At 35.7% G+C, this 20,744-nt stretch overlaps 1 protein-coding gene across 1 annotated transcript in view; it reads left to right on the top strand.

The window, feature by feature from the left end:
* AHI1 (Abelson helper integration site 1) overlaps positions 1-20,744 on the top strand; it is a 208,437-nt gene that overhangs the window by 112,286 nt on the left and 75,407 nt on the right. Inside the window, exon 22 of the mRNA XM_082668729.1 lies at positions 8,352-8,407. Within this exon, the coding sequence (XP_082524855.1) occupies positions 8,352-8,407 (56 nt within the window). The remainder of the gene's footprint in view (positions 1-8,351; positions 8,408-20,744) is intronic.

The raw sequence follows: 20,744 nt of genomic DNA, 5'->3' as shown, positions 1-20,744 counted from the left end.
ATATTAATGAATGTTATATTCTCTTCTTGTATTGATCCCTTTATCATTATATAATGCCCTTCTTTGTCTTTGTTTTAGACACTATTTTAATGTCTATTTTGCCTGATATGAGTATTGCCACCCCAGTTTTCTTTTTGTTTCATTTGTGTGATATATATTTTTTCCATCCTCTCACTTTCAGTCTGTGTGTGTCTCTAGCTGTGAATTGAGTCTCTTATAAGCAACATATAGATGCACCTTTTTATATCCAGTCAGCCACCCTATGTCTTTTGATTGGAGCAATTAGTCCACTGATATTTAAAGTGATTATTAGTAAGTATGTACTTATTGCCTTTTTGTTGTTTCCTGGTTGTTTTTGTAGTTCTCTCTTCTTTTCTTCTTTTAGTTTCTTCTCTTGTTTGATGATTTTCTTTAGTGTTATTCTGTGTTCCTTTCTTTCTGATTTTTGTGTATGTGTTGTAGGTTTTTGATTTGTGGTTACCACAGGGTTCGTATATGTTGACCTATAACTATATCTACTTGTTTTAAAGTTCTAACACGTTCTACAAGATCTTCCTTTTTTACTCCCCTCCCCCACGTTCTGTGTTTTTGATATCATATTTACATTTTCATGTCTATCTCTTAACTGTTTAATGTAGTTATAGTTGATTTTACAGTTTTTGTCTTTTAATCTTTATACTAGCTTAAGTGGTTGATCCATAGCATTTCCTATATATTTGCCTTTACTAGTGGGATTTTTCCTTTCCTATAAATTCTTACTTCTTTTCTTGTTGTAGCCTTTTCTTTTCCACTTAGAGAAGACCTTTTAACACTTCTTGTAGGATCAGTTTAGTATTGATGAACTCTTAGTTTTTGCTTGTCTGAGAAGTTATTTCTCTCTCCTTCAATTCTGAGTGATAACCTTACTGGGTAGCGTATCTTAGGCTGTAGGTCTTTCCCTTTCAGCGCTTTAAATATATCATACCACTCCCTTCCAGCCTGCAAAGTTTCTGCAGAAAAGTCAGCTGAAAGCTTAATACCTTGTATATGACTATTTTTCTCTTGCTGCCTTTAAAATTCTCTCTTTATCTTTAACTCTTGCCATTTTAATTATGATATGTCTTGGTGTTGGCCTCTTTGGGTTCATCTTGTTTGGGACTCTGTGCTTCCTGTACTTGGAAATCTGTTTCTTCAGCTTTGGGAAGTTTTCAGCCATAATTTCGTCAAATATATTTTTAAACCCTTTCTCTTTTCTCCTTCTGGGACCCCTACCATATGCATGTTAATATGCTTGATATTGTCCTGGAGGTCCCTTAACTGTCCTCATTTTTTAAAATTTGTTTTTCTTTTTGCTGTTCTGATTGGATGATTTCCATTGTTCTATCTTTTGGATCATTTATGCATTCTTCTGTATTACATAGTCTGCTGTTAATTCTTTCTCATATGTTTTTCATTTCAATTATTTTAGTCTTTAGCTCTGACTGGTTTTTTTTATGATTTCTAGTTCTTTGCTAAAATTCTCACCTGTTCATCTGTTCTTTTCCCAAGTTCAGTTAGTATTCTTATTACTAATACCTTGAACTCTTTATCTGGTAAATTATCTGTTTCATTGGTTGTTCTTTCAGGTTTTTTTTTCTTGTTCTTTCATTTGAAACAAAAACTACGGTCTTCTTATTTTGTTTACCTTTCTATGTCTCTATGAAATTAGGTGAAACAGTTAACTATTGTGCTCTTGAAGAGGTGTTCTTGTGTGGGAGCATCCTATGTAGTCTGAATGTGCCCAGTGGCTTTGATGTTAGAGCTGGATCTGAAATGAGCAAGGGTCATGCCTTCCCCGAGGGTGTGCTGGCAGCTATCACCTTGGTGGGAGATGTGGCTAGAGATGGAGGGGCTAGCGATGGAGCGGCTAGAGCTAGAGCCAGGTGTGAGCCTGGGCTTTTCCTGTGCTCATTAGGCATCACCACCATATCAGGGGTGGGGGTGGGTCCCAAGGAGGTGGAGCAGAAGCCCTGAGGGTCAGATCCGAGCTTATTCCATTCACTTTAAGTATGTGTTCTCCCCACTCCTGGCAATGGCACCTTCTTCCCAGAGGAGAACAGTGATGGAGCAGGAGGAGCCAGAGCAGACACGCAGTCTTGGGCACATGCTGGGACGGTCATGGCACACCAGTCAAGAGTTGCAGACCACTCCTGATCTGCCGCCTCCATGAGTGTCAGCCATGGCTGCCCTCACCCTGTTCACATGCAGTGCCAGGTCCAAGCCGGCTCCAACCCCTACAAGAGCCCACTCTCCTCAGCATCAGCACCTCTGCCCTAGAAGGAGCTGCACCAGAGCAAGAGGGGCTGGAGCAGGCACCTGGTGCAGGCTGGGTCATGCACTGAGCCAGTTGTGGGAAACTGGCCAGAGCCCCGTGCAGTTTCAGTCTGCTTCCTCTGCCTTTTTCAGGGAGTAAGCAAGCACGTGCACACTCTGCATGAGTGAAGTCTCGATTTCTTACAGTCCTCCTTTAGGTCCCACTGGTTTTCAAACCCACTAAGGGTACTCATCTTCCTGGTTTTGAACCTTAGGGCTGGGGTGTCCAAGATGTGGTTCAAACCCCTCACTCTTCAGGGAGGATCTTTGAGCCCCTGATATCCCCCTCTTCTTCTGTGTCCCCGCCTTGGAGCACAGGTCCCAACCTGATCACTTCCCCTCCCTTCCTACTCGACTCTGATCTTTCTTTACAAGCTTGGTTGTAGGAGAGTCTTTCTGCCAGTCTCCCATTTGTTTTCAGTGAGAATTGCTCCACGTGTAGATGGTTTTTTTTATGTGTTCATTGGCAGAGGTGAGCTCAGCATCTTTCTACTCTGCCATCTTGATCTCCTTCTGGATCAGATATTTTAAACATTAAAATCAAAATAAACATTCTGAATATATATATCAATTATGTTCAGCGTTCAGTAGGCCAGGTATAATTTGAAGTATTTTTTATGTTAATTAACTAATTTAACCCTCCCATCAGCCAGTGAGATGCATATTGCTTCCCCCGTACTGAATAAGGAAATGAAGGCACAGAGTGGATAAATAACTTGCCCAAGTCACATATCTAATAGTTGCCAGAGCCAGTCTTTGAATACATTACAGAGTGGCTCCAGAGTCAGGATATATTATACAAATAAATTGTTCTGTGGAATGGATTTTTTCCCTGATTATAAAGGAACAAAGTCTAATAGTAGAGATTATAAACAACTCATATCTCTGAACAGGGTGGTAATTTTATTATTATATATAATAATATTAATATTATGTATAATATAATAATATAATTATTGTTATAATTTAAAATTATTTTTAATAAACATAGTAGATTTATTGAGTGGTGCTATCAACATGTCAAATATAAATACATTCATGCATTAATTGTGGAGTTTTCTCTCATTTTTAGGAAGGTGTTCTAATCAACCCAGAGTGAATGTTTTGATTTTCTGTTGGCTCTTTGTTTTAAATAATGCTGAGAAATTTTTTCAGTGAGAATTTTAAACCTGTTTACTCTGCTTATATGGAAGATTTTTCAATTTTCAAAAATCTAGAATCTTTTTTGTTTGTTTTTCATGACATTAACTTTTTTAAAGAGTCTGCCTGAGCCAGTTGTCCTGTAGAATAGCCACTGTTTTGATTTTGTCTATTTTATCATGATTAGATCCAAGCCAGACTTTTTTTGGCCATAATACAGTAAGTGATGTGTGCTTTTTTGCATCACATCAGGTGGTATATAATGTCAGGTTGCCCCACTATTGGTGTTGCTATATTTAGTCCTGGATCTTTTTCTGAGCATTTTAATACATTCTGTTGATCTACATGTCTACTCGTGTGTCATCCCCACATTGTTTTAATTACAGAGACTTTTTACAATATATATTGATACTTAGTATTTATTTTCAGTCATCACTCTTTTTTTTCCCCAGGATTTTTCTAGCTATTCTTGCATAGTCTTCTATATGAATTTTAGAATCAACTTGTCTAGTGCTGGGGCAAAAACTATTTTATTGAAATCACATTAAATTCATATATGATCTCAGAGAAAATTGGTCTTTATGTGATGTTACATTGTCTTAGAACAAGGGATGTCTTTCCATTTGTTCAAGACTACTTTTATGTCTTTCAGAAGTATTTTTACATTTTCTTCATACTGTTTTATGTATTTTTTGTATTTATTCAAGTATTTTCTCTTTTATGATAAGCTTATAAATGAGGTATGCTTTTTAATTATATCTTCTAACTGGTTGTTTGAAAATGTAAAGGGTATTGATTTTTATATATTAAATTTTATATTATGCTGACTTTCTGATTTTTTAGTTCTCTTATTGGTTGTGTTAGTTTTAGCATTGATTCTTTTGGACTTTCTGGGTATAAATTATATTATCTGAGTAACAGATTTACTTCTTTTCCAATTCTTGAGAAGGGCTTGCAGTTTTCGTACAGACGTCTTTATATTGAATTTGGCAGGAAAGATCTTTGCCTTCTAAAATACTGTATTTTACTGTAATATAATAAATTGTATTTCATTTTTCTTAGCCATAGATAATCAAAGCATAATTCTCCCTGTGCCCCATATAGAGATTAATGGCAATTTCCAAAACTCAACTAGGATGCATAGTTATAGTGTTGCCTAAAACAAATAACTCTTTAGAAAGTTTCATAGAACGGAGGAGAGAGGTTCTCCTGTCCTTAGCACAGTGCCCTGTGCTTGGTGGGTTGCCCATAATCATTTGATGATGATACATAAGGTTGCTGGATATATGTTCTGGCTTCAGAATTTGGCACTTTGTTTGGCCTGCTTTGTTTTTGCAATAAATCTGATCATCTTTTTTCTTCCTTTCCTTTGATCATGGTCCTGACTTGAAGATTGGTAGGATTTAAGGAAACTAAAAAATATATAATTCTGCTGTTCCAATCAGTCAGGTACAAGTGGGGTATAATGTCATGTTCTGATTTTCCACAAAGTAAAATACCCAAAGCATCTCCCAAGAAGCATAAAATTTCTTCATTATCTTCTCCAGAGTGTATTAATGTCTGGAAAATTAGGAAAATTTTAAAACAATACATTTCAATTTTTTAGTAGGTTTAGAAACATTACCAAAGGAAGTAGTTAATTAATGTTTTTAAAAAGAGTCCTAGAACATGAATTCAAACATTCTGATGACTAATACACACAGTTAACACTGCATTGTAGAATATGAAGCCGTCGGCTATGGCATAGATTAATTCATTCAGTTAATATTTGAGTTAACTCTTGAGGGCCTTCTGTGTTTCGAGCATTTGGACCAGGCACTATGGATACAAAAGTGAATTAAATCAGATCCTGACCACAGGGGCTAGACAAACACACAAATGGGTCTGGAGGTTTGTGACTTAGATGCATGGGTTTCAGTCATGGTACTGCTGCTCCTTGGTTGTGTGACCCATCTTCTGACTTACTTTCTGAAAGCTGCTATTTCCTCCCTTTAAAATGGTGTTATCTTTGTTGTTTATTAATTAGCTGTCTTAAAATTCTTAATAGTTGTCAAGTTTTGTTTGTTTTGTTTTATTTTAATTTAAGAGATTCTCTAATTTTTCCATTGTTATCAGTGGCACTACCAGTCGTATAAGGTTATTTGCTGATCTTCAAGTTACTGAAACTCCTTACCAGAGTTTATTTTCTTTGCATGCTCATGGTTGTGGTCCCAACTATTCTGCTGGAGGTCTGAACTACAGCAAAAAAATGAAAGCAAACCTGTGCAACTCTTACCCCTGTGCTGAGGCACAGGATTAAGCTTCTCCTCTCAAGTCTCATCAGTTGCAGGTTACAGCCATCTCCCAGTAACTGGTCCTAGAAGCAAACTCCTCCAGGTGGATGGGCGTATAAGGCCTCTGTTTAAGGACCATTGTGGTCCATAGGATCTGCCAGGCCCTTAATGTACTACAAACATTGAACTGACAGATAATAGCCAGTTACCCAGAGGATTTATAGCTTCTGCTGGCTGAGAGCCCTCAGTGAACTCTGGAAAACCCATTTTCTCCCCACACCTTGAGAAGAGGCCTGTTTTCCATGCACAGCTCCTTGCTCAGCACCGAGGAAGACACAGCCCTCCCATTCCCACACCTTGCCTGACACACTGGCTCTGAGATCCCAGGGAAAAAAAAAAAACTTCATCTTCTGAGATACTGTCCAGCGTTTGCCATCCCTCTTGCCTTAGTCTTTGTAGGCCTCTGGAAAGGAGCTAAACATGATTTCAGATTCTAAAATCATTAGACAAAGTGAAAAAGAAGATGCTCACCTAGAAGATTAAGTGGCATAATTATCAAAAGATAAAAAATTATGAAGGTAAAAATAAAATGGGCTGCAGAATTAAACAAATAACAGAATAAAACTTCCCTGAGCAGGAGAATGATAAAATTCTGCAGATTAAAGGGCTATCAAGTCCCAAGAAAGATTAATAATAACAAAGACACACTTGGACATACCCTGGTGAAAGCAGTCTGTTGGCACAATTCCCTCTTTCAGGGGAAGTCAGTCTTTTTTCAGGCCTTCATCTGGTTGGATGAAGCCCACTCACATTATGGAAGGCAATCTACTTTACTCAAGGTCTGCTAACTTAAATGTCAGTCCCATCCAGAAACATCTGGAATGTTTGATCAGATAAAAGTGAAATAAAATACAGATTTTTTTGGGTAAAATTTACTTAAAATAGCAAAATATTTGGGGATGCTTTTCCTTAAGCTTATTCCTTTCTGTATATTCTCTACTGAAAGCTTAAACAAACATGTATGATTGTATTTCTAAATGATATTATTTCAGTAGCAATCTAAATTTAAAACTAAGCTTATATCGGGTTGGCCAAAAAAAGTTCGTTCAGGTTTTTCCATAAGATGTTATGGAAAAACCCAAACAAAATTTTTTTGGCCAACCCAATATCTTTAGAAAATTCATTTTAAAATTCTAGTTTTCAACACATTCTTATCCTGAAGTTGAAACTGTAAAACATGTAATTTTTTTCTTTGTACTTTCATAAGCTAAGGATGTAGATTTGGGGGTTTTTTAGTTTTTTTTATTTTCATCATTTTGAAATTACTTTCTAATTGGATAAGAATTTTAAAATCAGTAGTCAGCCTAGGCCTATTTTATGGCAGTCAGATTATAGTAGTGAGAACACGTATGTAAGATGTTGCTAATTCCTGAACCCCGTGGTATGACCACTCTCATTTTAAAGCCAGTGTGTCGTGCCAGACTATTCTTAGCAGTTGCAGCTAGAGAGGGTTGTGAGAGCATGAGGGCTGAGGAGGTGAGGATTTCACCATTAGTTCTGTATACTTCAGTGTAAAGTCTTACAATAAGAATCAGCATTATTTGAATATTTTCAAAAATATTTTTCTTGGGTTTTAAAAAAACTTTTCAAGGCCAGTGTTATCTAAGAATAAAAAATGAGTTAAATGCCTATAAATGAGAGGAACTAGTGTTTTGTTTCAACTAGGAATTGTGCTATTTGCTCTTAACAGTGCATTGCAATTCTCACTTCTAACCACCCCTGCGTGGTTAAGCTTTTAGCCTTATTTAACAAACTGTTAAACTACTCACATGTTAACTATTCACATGTTGGTCTGCTGATTGACAGAGATTGAAAAGTAAATGAGAGCCACACCTGTGTTCATTTTAAACTTGCGCTTGATTTTGAACCAGTATCTTTCAGATGAGATGCAATGTGTTACATCCTTAGAAGCTGTTTATTACAAAGAAATGCAGTAGAGGACATGGGGAACAAAAAGATAAATGTATACATGATAAAATGATTTTTCTCAAGGTTAGCAGTCTATATTGTCATTTTAAAGGAGAGAATCAAGGGAACTTTTTTTTCTTCAGTACTCTGTGGTGATTGAATAAACAGCCGATTGTATCATAGTAGGAAATCAGATGATCAAAGAGAAATTCAAATAGATTTACTTTTTGTTTTTGAGAAAATAAGGAAACGATTCTTTTCATAGACTTTGTGATATTTCTTTATGAAAACTTGATGACCTCAAGACAGAAGCAAAACTTTCATTGAAGAAATGTAGCAGAGGGAGATAATGGTATAATTTTTGAGCTGAGAACAGAATAAGAGCACATCTCCTGCTATTGCTGGATGCCACTTGAATGAGGAAATTGGCTTAGCTCACCTTGAGTCAGCTCTCTTAGTTAGCTAAACTCTCCAACTGTTTTTGACCAAAGAATTCATGATACCACTTTAAAGGATTCTGCCATCCAAGGAGGCTTTTTTCTTGTAAGCTGTAGGAGTCATGTCTTGCTGACATAAATGTTTTCAAAATAAAATGTATAGGTATAATAAGCAAATATTCACAATCTTTTCATTTCACAGGTATTATCAGTATAGAAAGAAAGCCTTGTAACCACCATGTAGATACAGCACCAACGGTAAGGCAATCTATTTCTACATTGTTAAAACTGTTAAGAAGGCACAAAATAATACTGGTTATAGTGACACAAAATGCCATTGTAGAAAACTCTTGTAACCTACCTTTTGCCAAGAGTTATACCCCTTTAAGAAAATTAACCTTATGTTTTCTAATTAATCAAGATAACCTATCAATTTTTACTAAGATATAGGAAAATAAGATGCTGTATCATTTTTACAAGTACTTGTTTTATATTAATGTTATGAATAGAATGGTATTTAATTTTAAAATACTTTATACTTTTGATAAAGTACTGTAAGTCTTTATGCAAATTGATTTACACCCTTGTAAAAATGAGTATTATTTTCTGCACTAGCATCATTATTTAGCGTGAATGTTTTGTAATAGTGAAAGTAAGCCATTATGCTTCATTTCTCTCGTAGACTACTATGCTTTATTATTATAAAAGTGAAATCTAATCTTTTACCCCACTACTATTACTACCAGATAACAAAAGGCATTTAAGAATTATAGTATCTATTTACTATATTAAAAATAATTATAGAAAATAATATAAAAGGAAGACAAATAAATTTCCCTTTTAATCTCTGTATATAGTATTTGTATGTATGAAATACACTTCAGTCGCTGGTTCCCACTTGAAAGATTCACAAGAAACAGACTAGAGTATATCTCTTCACTAAGCATATTCTTGTTTCTTATCCTTTCTATATAATAAATCTTTCAGGTACTCCGTACAATTCAGCATTTCCTATTGTGAGAAAGATTTAGTAATATCTTTTTTAAGAAAATAAAAAAGTATTAAACTATATATGAATTTTATTGATAATGAATATTTTCCTCACGGACAAATTGACTCCATTTTTTCTATTTGTTATAAATCTATATAATTGATTCAGCATGTTTGGTAACTTAATACGTGGGGCTTCAGAAACGACTGATGTTTGAGGAATTAATCATTAGCATAGTCATAAAAAGGTACATGGATATAGTGTGTGTGTTCCAGTTATCCTTTAGTAAGTATGCTAAAAGAATAGCCATAACATTATGTAAATTTTATTCATTAATATTAAAAATGGAAGGCTAGCAATTATGGAAAATTAATTATTTTAAGGTATTTGAATAATCTACTCATTTGACTATTTTATATACTTTTGAAATTTATTTTATTCCTGTAGGCTTTCCTGCAGCACCTTGTTTGCATTCTGGGTGTTTTGTACATTTTGGAGCTCAGAAAAGTGTAACCTGCCAGGTTTTTTTGTTTCACCCTGTAGGCTGATGGCAGATTCCCATGTGAATTAAATCATAAAATAATAGAACCAAATATTCATGAAATCATGAGAAATAATGGCATGAACAAACTTTACAGTAGTGCCCTGATCTCAACATTACTCCTGTGAATTAGGAACAAAATCTAATGCATAATAGTTTAGGTATTGTTGGTTTTTGGTTATGTTCTCCCAGTTGGATTATTAAATGGTGGCTCCTAATATATTAATAACATTTCTACTCTGTATAGTTGATAAGTTTTAAAATACTTGGTTTATACAGATGCTCCCGTAACACTCATTAGATCCCCAGGTTTGACTTGAGCCAGTCTTCCTTTCTGATGTCTTTTTCTGAGCTGTTCTCCTTCTGTCTCTTTACTATAGCTTAAGCATATTCAACAACCTTTCTCCTCTCCCCCATAGTTCCCCAGCTTGCTGACAGTTAACCTTGGCCCTTTCTCCATAACCTCTAAATAGAATCACAGGTCTGTTCATTACCCAATCTCTGCTGGGCCCCAGGACAGATAAAGTCTGATTTTCACAGAAATATAATTTTACCTAATTTTCATCCTTTGTGTCAGTGTGCCCTTATTTTCCCTAAAGGGTTTAAGAGAAGAAAATATTTAGAGATAAAAGAAATAGGAAAAAGTCTAAAAGTTTTACAAAGTGGGATGTTTGTGAGTTCAAACTTTGTACTATACTGGCTAAAAAGGAGAGAGACTCTTTGGGCCTGAGAAAAAAAGTAGAAGGGGAGTGGGCCAGGATTTCACAATGGCTGAGGCTCTGAATGACTCTTGTCCTCATACCTAGCCACCAGTTTCCAGCCTACCTCTCTACAATTCCTTTGGCTCTAAGTCCTACCGTGAATGGCTGGGGTCTAGGAGAGTGCTAGATGCTACTTACGACTAATTCAGCAAGGGAGGGAAGCAAGACTTTCTTAGGCCTCTGTGACAGGGAAAGATGTGTTTCTTGACGTTTCAGGTTGGAATGAACTTCTCTGTAAATATATGGTTATGATAGTTTGATCTTATAGCGTTATAGTGGGATGCAGTAGTGTTCTTTAAGTGAATATAGGTTAGCCTGAGAACAAAACCCCTTTTGTCCCTTGGTTCTGTGTTCTTTCTCACTCTCTTTTTAATTTACTTGTTTCCCTTTTTTTTCATTTATTACATGAATTTTAATTTTTTGTTTGGAATTTTTTTTCTTTTTGACATAAATAATACCATATCTGTGTTTGAGGTTCCTTCAATAGAAAGCAAAACAGAATATCCCCCCATGGCATGACCCCCTCTACCAAAAAGAATCAAACCTTCCTGCTTAACTGGCTATAATCACTACTTACTTTTTTTTGCATTCAGAGCTCTGAATTTTGTTCATATCTAAGAGTATATTTTCAAGTTATTTTTTCAAGAAATATAAATTGAGAATTATATTACCTGAATCTGCATATTTTAAAATATCTCTCATTTGTCTTTGCATAAGACAGCTTGCCAGGGCTTTTAATTATTTGAATATAACCTTTTCCCTTCAAAATGTTGTGGAAATTGATCATCATTTTGCCTTCTGTCATTGAGTATTTCAGGAGCGACATTCAAATCAGTCTGATAGTTATTCCTTTGTATAGGTAGCATGTTTTGCCTGTTCCTGTATTACAGATTTTCTTTTATTTTCTTTATATGTAACGTCTTAGCTCAGATTTGATGCATAAACGTGTGGCTTTCTTTTCACTGATTTTTGGACTAAATGGTATTCACTCAGACGTGTTACTATTATAGGAAAAACAAATAAGACATCATACAATCATAATATTAGATTACATGAAGATAATTAGATCATGCCACTTTAAGAGCTGGTTGCTGCACCTGCTTATAGCCTCCAGCAAGTTAAGGATAATATCAGACTCAGATTAATCAGAGGTCATTGTCTGAACCCTGAAAGGCAGGTGTAAAAGTAAGTTAATAGTTAAATCAGCATAGGCTTGAGTCCCATAGTTACTTTAAGTGGAGGACTTATTTGCAAACCAAAGAGAAATAGCAGCTAGCATAAGGAAGTCTTCCACCCACATGTCTGGTCTTTTCTTACTTTAGGCTATTACACAAAGGACTTAGTTAAAACATACCTGCCTTTTAGTGTACAGTCATATGCACAGCAGTTCCCATAGCTTTTCCTACTTTCTGGTGGAATTAAAACATGATAAGCCATGTTGAATATATAAAGTATTTTTAGTGATTTGAGGAGAACTGTTTTTGAATTTCTTCCAGTGAAAACTGGTATGATAAAATTCAAATAACATCAACATGGCCTATTGTGGTCAATCATTTTTGTAAAGCTTCTGCATTCCAAACCTGTAACCCTAACTTATACTATTTCTTTCTTCTTATTTTATTCAGTGATCCCACAACCCCCACTAATGAGAACGAATTTTCTTTTAACAAAGGGATTTTTTGTCAGTTTATAAAATTACAGCTTATGTTTTCGTAGAGGTCTACACATCTACCACAGCAGGTTGAAACAAACTCCTGCCTGTCTCATCAGAATTATACCAGTTATGGAACACTTTTGCCATCTGTTAAAGTGTTGCATAAATTATTAAGAATTAAAATATCCTAGCTTGATTGGAAATTTAAATGTTGGTTCATTATTCTTCATTGTTATAAGACCAGTTTAACAAGCTGTTCATTCATTCTGCGGTTACACTCCTTCTAGGTTTTCTAAGGGCTTGATTGATAAATTTTTGTCACATGATTTTTCGTCAATGGTAAACTTTACTGTGTTTTAGAGTATTTTATTATTATGAAAATATATCTGAGATGTTTGTGGTGTTACTTGCCCTTAACAGTAAACTTATTCATAAATGTACATACAAATTAAACTTTATTCTGAGCCTCTTTTGGATTATATGATTATGGATTATATGATATTCATTCTACAGCATTTCGAGTTGTTTCTGCTGTTAGATTATTATCATTGTTTAGCCCACTCTAGGTTCACAAGATTGCTACATATTGCACATTAGTTTAATAAATGTATACATATGTTTACATAAAATATGTCTTTCACATTTTAACATACTGTTGGGGACAGCCAATCTAGAATTTTCCGGGAATTCATAGTATGTAAACTAGGGTGAATGTGCCCCTATAAAACTCATAAAATAGAACCTATGGCCAATCTCTTCCTGAAGGCAATTGTAGGGTGGAGAGGGAACTGATAAACTATAAGCTTTTATAACTTGTCATAAAAGAATCTGTTTTCACGTATCAATAAAGTAGCAATTCAGAGCAATTCTATTGAAATTCAAATGTAAATGCAATAAATTCATTCTTTTTTAAGACCACTTGTGAGTTATCCATAATATAATATTTTTCTTAAGTATTTGCACATTGATTTTTCTCCAGATATTGTAAATTATGAAGCTTATGTTGATTTTTCCCATTAGCATACTCTGCTGACATTTGTTTTTCTCAGGCTTTTTTCCACCAGTTCTCTTTTGACTTTGCTAAATTTCTCTACCTGAGAAAGTTTTAAAATTCTGAAAGTATCATATTACTGGAGGACTATAACATAAGAGTGGCATAATAGGAATTTATTTTCTAAATTATCAGCAAACATTAGGTGTACGGTGCCCATAGGACAGTACAGTATCAAGTGCTGGGTAGGTGTGGGAGTGGTATGGGGGAAAGCAGAAATACAAAAAAGTATAAAACATGCTTTGTGTCTTTGAGCAGCTCTTGGTCTAATTAGAAAAGTGAACTGTAAATAGTTAAATCTCAATACATGAAATGGATAAAAGTTCAGAGCAATATAGTACAGATGTCATGTCAACAAGGCAGCTTGTACTCAAATATAGGAATATGGGATGGGCCTTGAGTGCTTTAGGAATTCCCAGGGCTGTAGTGATTTGGGAAGGCTGTTTAGAGTATGAAGGTGCTAAACTGGATCATAAAGGACAGATGGGATTTTAAAAGGAATAGGATGTTCTAGACCAGAGTAACAGTGTGACAGAAGATCACAGAAGGAAAGTACACAGAGTTTATAGATGGAGACAGTTTGCCTGAAGCAGAGCATTTCAGAACATGAGATAGATTAAGAAAAGGTAATTTGGGCATGATTTATAAAGATCATTGGATGTTAGGTAAAAAATTAAGACTTTATCAATATAAGCAACAGTAAGGCATTTGAGCATGAGAATAAGATGATCAAGGGGTAATGTTTTTAAAAAATTAAAATAAAAGCAGCTCATGAAATTGCAGGTAGATGGAGCTTAGAAGAAAGTAAATGATCTGTGAAGCTACTATTAATCCACATTCAAGGTGCTAAGCGTCTGGATAAGGAAGGGGCAATGAGAAATCTTTATGAGAAAGATTTGGAAATTGGAACTGATGATAGAAATTCAAAAGAAAAAGAGGTAAATGATGGCTGGAGACATAGGTTACTGAGAAAATGATGACTCTTTTAACAGATTTTTAAAAAAATAGGGACGAAGGATGATTTTTAGAGAATAATAGATTCAATTTTAGACATGTTAAATTTCAGGTAACCAGAAGCCATGAACAAGTAGAAATGTTCAGTAGAGAACTGAGCATATAGGCTTGAACCTCAGAAAAGAGGATGAGTTTGAAGATCTAAATTTGTTGTGTTTGATAGAGCCACACTGAACAGCTCTGGGGTCCTGAAGGGAGATCCAGTGGTCAGAAGCCTCAGACCTCGGTTGTGGGAAGTCCTGTGTATCATTATAAGCGGAAAGCAAGCAAACTCTTCACAACAGGTGTCCAAAGGCCCCATCCAGGAAAGGGGCAGATATCCAGTCTTTAGAAAAAGCTCAGTCAGGAACCAGTCTCCTCTGACTCACCTCCCAAATTCGTTCTCCGCAGAGTTATTTATCCAAGGCATAAATGTGATCATATGTTAAAGATCTTGTGGTACACCCCATCTCCTACCAGTTGAAAGCTAAGCTATTTAGCATGTGTTTGGAAGCCTTCTGCTACCTTTGTAGACTTATTTCCAACTTTTCCCCAATACTCAATGCTGGCCACTCGGAGCTACTTGTAGTTCCCTAAACATGTCTAGTGTCTCGCATTGAGGAGTAATTTTAGAAGAGGGCTTAAGAACACTGAGTCCAGACCTGGCTTCAAGTCCTGCTTTGGCCACTTTTACTCCATATGACTTCAGGCAGAGTTCTTTACCTCTTTGTCTGCAAGTGGGAGTGATACCTACCTCAAGGATTGTTGTGAGGGATAAATGAGTTGAGACACATTCCACTCAATATTTTTCTGTATACCAGATATTGAATATTATTTCACCACAAGAGATGGCCAGATAATATGGACAAGAACATATCCCAAGCCTGAGGTCAAGAATCAAAGGGAGGACGCCGGGGTCCCAGCTAGGGCAGGGACACTGGGAACAAGGGAATCTGATGAAGGTTGCCGCAATGACCTGCGTGTCTCTTGACCAACCTTCTTTCTTTTTCTCTTTTCATTTTTTAAAGTGTGTTTATGTATTTATTTATTTATTGCATATTGTGACTGTCTCCTGCTGTCGATGCAGAAATCCAGTTACACCAAGACAACAAGCATATAAACTGGGATTGTCTTGGGCAGTCCTAAATGTGTGATCCCTTTATTCATCGATTCTGTAAGTCGTGGCAGCCAGGGTGATCTTTTTAAAATATAAGTCAGAATGGGTTATCCCTCTCCTCATTAACACTCTTCAGTAACTTCTCCTTACTTGTAGAATAAAACCCAAACCCTTTCCTGGGGCCTACCAGGCCTTGCCTGATCTGGTCTCTGCCTGCCTCTTCAGCATCACCTTAGGATACTCTTTGCTCTGAGTTCCTGGAACACAGCCAGCCTTTCTCCTACTCACCTATCAGCTTTGAACATTTGGTCTCTCTGCCAGGAATATACACCCCCTTTTGCATAATGGGCTTTTTCTTTAGATCCCAGTAAATGTCAGCTTTTCAGAGGATCTTCCTTCACCATTCTATCTGAAGTAGATACTCCCCACTTAGTCTTTTTATTGCACCTTTTTTTTTCCTTCTTAATACTTATCCCAATTTGTAATTTTTTTGTTCAGTTATTTTCATGTTTATCTCTTGTCTTCCTCGATAGAATGGATGTAAGTTTCATGAAAGTAGGGACCATGTCTGCTTGAGTCACCATTGCTTATAGACTGTCAGTAGATACAGCTTAAATGAATCAATGAATATAGGCTGAAACTATAGAAATAAAAAAGCACAGAGCTAGACTGGACTTCGGGGATGTCCATATTCAGAAGGTTGGAAAAAGAGCCCTCACAGAAAACAGACAGAAAAGAGAGACATAGGAAGTCAGGAATAGTGTAGCATCTTGGAAGCCAAGGGAGTCTAACTGGAGGTTTTGTGCCATCATAGGTAGTCAGAAAAGTTTGGGAGAAAGGAAGCTAGATGGTAACATTAGGAGGCATGATGAACTGGAAGCAATTCGGGAAACCTGTCATGAGAGGAGTATGGAAAATAGAATAGCAGTTAACTTAGCCTTGTGTGTATATTGCTGACTCATTTCACAAAAGAAAGTAATGTTTTGCCAATAGGGCTGCCATGAAAGGAATCTATGTAGAATGTGAAGTAAATGTTTCTTTTTCCGTGCTCTTCAAAAGTGAAAAATTAAGCTTTAGTATTTATGCAACATTATTACTTTCAAAAAATTTCTCAGATGGAAGGAAAAATTTAGGAACATAAATGGGGAGAAGGATGCACACTGTATTTTAGCATTAGACAAAGGAGTAGAGTTAGGCAGTTGTAGCAAGATTCCTTACTAAGTATTTAAAACTTTTCTAGTTGGTAAAATGAGGAAAGTTGAAGAAGTTGATCTTTTAGGTCTCCTTTGGGTCTTTTTCATCTGCTCTTACTGTTCCAGGACAACATATTAAAGAAGAAAAACTGAGCAAATTTCTGATAGTCATCTCTTGAATGCTCACTCATCATTTCTCTCATTCTTCCTATTCTCAGGATTCAGTTAGAGTTCACCCATATATTATACACAGGGCAGTCGTGTCCACTGGGTTGACTAACAGATTGCCTATCACCACCATTGCTATTGGAAATTTCATGCTGCTTAATTAGTAGACGTGGGTTAGTTGTCTTCAGTAGATCAAAAACTAGATGTGGGTTAGTTGTCTTCAGTAGATCAAAAACTAAGTCCTTTCACTACAGACCAAATCTCTCCACCTTCATAAGCCCAGGGCTTGGTGAAATGATGCCAAGCAGTAGGTTACGGTGTTCAGATAACTGGTGTAATTTAGCCAGCAGGGGTTAGAGAGCATGTGCAGTACAGTGGGGAAGAGGAAGGGCACTGGTCTGGCTGCCTAGGATTCTATTGAAAGAGAAACCAGTAATCTTTTTTGCCCATTTCAATCTCTTTCACTGTCTTTCCCAACACAAATAAAGTCGTGTTCAGTTACACAAACTGGTGGAACTTGAGGAATCGGCTAATCAAAACTGTGAATCAAGAACAATTCGAAAGTGCACAAATATTCTAAAACAGTACATCTGAAGCATTAAAAAAACTAAAGAAATTAAAATCATTCCATTTTAGACTCTAGCTGAAGTACTTCCTTACTCAAGCTCTAGTGAGATGTCTAGAAGTATGAACACATGGTTCCCATGAGACCTGACTCCAGAGGAATTATTTTGGTCATTTTTTCCCCTGAGAGCAGCAAAAAGAGCAAGTGCTGGAAGGGAGTCTGCTTCCTCAGGAGCTTAAACTGGGAAGACAGGAGCCAGAAAGCAGGAGCTCTGTTAAATGCCATAAGGGGAGGTGGTGATATGCCCCACCCAAAACATTTACTTCACCCCCTAACCTGTTTCTTTGGAGTAGTACTTACTGTCATTGTAAGTACAGTCTGTGTTTCTGTAATGCAAATTAGGCAACGTGCAGTTAATAAATAGATGAATGATGTCAATAAGATTGCAGAAGATTTATTTATGCATGTTACAAGTTTAAACCCATCAGAGGCAGGCTTTCTCATAATCAAATGGAAAGACTGAGTCATTTTAGAAAAAAGCTGAAATGCCTTTTGCTAATGTCTAATTTAGTAGCTTCAAGAACTGCTAATACAAATGAAGAATTGTTTTGTTTGATGAAATCTAAAACCTGATTGGGTTTTTAATTTTGATAAACTGGTCTCTATTGAAAGGAAATTCTTTCATGGACCTGACTTACCCGTAATGCTGGGTACAGATGCCAGCAAAGATTTAATACCACATTAGTACTTTGATTAGGATTGTTAGTTTCCTTCAGCACCCTAGTTACAAGTTCCATAGATTTTAAGTAGTCTGCAACAACTGCATTTTTTTTTCATAAGCCTCATTCTACAGAATGCAAGACTTTATAGCAGAAAGGCCTATAAAAAATTATGGAATTTTGTCTCCCCTCGTAAAATGTAAACACCGCTAAAAGAGGGGTTTTCCATGTTCTTGTTCAGCACTGCAGTCTGAGAACTGTCCAATACCTTACGCATAATATTATTAGCTATTATATTACTGATATTCATAATGATCCTGAATCTCTAAGAATAAGTTAATCATAATTATATCAAACTTATTTAACTTTGTTGTGAGCATCAATGATACACATGTATTGAATACCTACTATGTTGCCAGTGTATCTTTATATCTACTTTCTTTTCATCTGTATAATCTTAGATAGGTATTATTATCCCCATTTTATAAATTATGAAACTGAGGCACTGAAAAGTGAAGAGTCTTCACTAGGGTCACACAGATGGTAAATATAGAGCCAGGAAATTCTTTTCTATTTAATTAACATGTTACCTAAGAGCCTCTGGAGTTCTTGATATTTGCCAAAGACTACATTATCTGCTAATAATGGGATATTTTGATAAGTGTATTGAGACGTTTCTAATCTCTACACATTTTTAGTCATTTAGCTTCAACGTATGAGAAGGATGTGTCACTGGTTACAAAAAGAAGTCCCCTTGCTTGTGGATACGGTCTTTCGTGGAAAACAAAAAACTACTTCTGCCTTAGAAACACTGTGTTTTCATAATTACTCAAGTTTTGTGCTTTACCTACAAATGATTAGTACCTTGGTTTTACTCTGCTTCTAGATCGTTATAGAACAAATCAATTTCCTCTGCTATAAACACAGCTCTTGAGATGCTTGAGAGTGTCTGTTTCATCTTGACATTCTCTTTTTTAGACTAACTCTATCCATTTTCTTCTACTTAATCTATACTGATTCCGTCCAGTTTGTTCATATTCTTTGGAAAAGTGACATCCAGAACTAGATTTAATATTCTAATTGTGATACGAAAAATAGTGATATTATTGGTTTCTATAATCTGCATACTGTGTTTGATATTGAATTATGACCTACCGTAACTTCTTGATATTTTAAAGATTTACTGTCAAGACCTGTCTTCCCGTTATTTACCTACTTGTGCCTCAGTATCCTCATCTCTAGAATGGAGATAATAATAGTACCCTCCTCATTAGTGCTGTTTCCAGTACTGAGTACAGTGTCTAGCACACAGTAATCTCTCAGCTTTCCACTATTACCATTTAACCCTAAGTGCAGTGGTCCATTTATCCTTGCTGAATTTCATCAGTTTATTTTTGACTCATTTTTCTTTTGAATGCTGATTTTTTTCAGCCATGGTCACTCACTCCTGAACTCTGTAACATGAACAAATTTTATAATGCCCCTTATTTATTGTCTTTATTCACAACATGAGGAAAATACTGAACAATGAACAAAATCAAAAAGGCAACAATTTCTTTACATGTGGTCAATTTAAGTATTTATTTATCAACAAAATGCCTTATAAATAAAAGTCATTTTTGGGGGGGGGATGTTATTGTTTAAAAGCAATTTCAATGTTACATTGCATTGTCCTTTAGCAAAGCATTTACTTACCTGTCTTTAAAAATAAGATTTGGTGATTACTTGAAATTTTCCTTTTAATCAATATAAAATTTGATCCCTGTAAGGAAGCATTGAATATAGTACATAACAGAAACCAAAACTTGAGTTGATCATGCCATAAAATGAAGCAATTATTTAGAAAAACTTTTCAGACTCATCATTTTATGGAATATTATTTTCCACTTTGGGAAAATTTAATCAAAAGTTATCAAACTAGTCCTCTATTCTTCCTGCCTAGATGGGCATTTGCCATCTGCCACTCCAGATGTTCCATAGATTCTTTTCTTACCTTGATAAATATCCACGAGTTTACCAGGTCTCTTCTTCCCGTGATGCCCTTTATCCTGCCATCTTCTCAGCGTCCCCAGGGATCAATCTTTGGCAGAGATCATAGTGCAGCAGCCAGTAATGCAGACACGTCTTGGTATAACCACATTATTGGGTCACAGATTAGTTTAATGCATAAAGAGTAAGTAAGATAAATCCCTAGAGGGAACGAAACTTCTGTGTTTTTAATTAAACTTCATAAACTTTTCTTGTCACCATATCTCTGCCTGGTAATATGGCAACATGAGCAGACTTTTCTGAGGGCACTTTATGGATTCAAAGCTTATTTTGCCAAACCTAGAAATAAATTTTCTTTTCAGAATGGAGTTGGAGTTAGTAGATCTATATTTTTTTTGGAAAATATGGTTACGTTTATAGTACTGCAGAAATATTTTACTACAAAACGCCATTCCTCTTTGATAAAGAACTTTAGGAGTTGAGTAATAACAATCATACCTCTAACATTTATTGAGCACTCACTATGTACCAGGCACTGTGCAAAGTGTTTTATGTAGGATATCTCATGAATATCATAATTCTGTATCATAAAAGTATCATCATCATCACCACCATCATCATCATCATTCGCCAGTAGGGAAACTGAAACATAAAAGGTCTTTAAGAGTCTTTTAGAAACACTTAAATTAAATGTGTTAATGCATTATGGTAGATGAGCCAAAAATATTAAGAGCAGAATAAGTTTATATGATTAAACCATTAAACTCAAGTGTCACTCAGTGGCACAAGGCAGATTCTGTGGAAACTGGGAGCAGTTCAGATAGTATTAACAGCAATTAACACTTATAAAAAC

Source organism: Grampus griseus (assembly GCF_964374135.1).
Source record: "Grampus griseus genome assembly, chromosome: 13".
NCBI lineage: Eukaryota > Metazoa > Chordata > Mammalia > Artiodactyla > Delphinidae > Grampus > Grampus griseus.
This window is presented reverse-complemented; position numbering and strand designations above follow the sequence as displayed.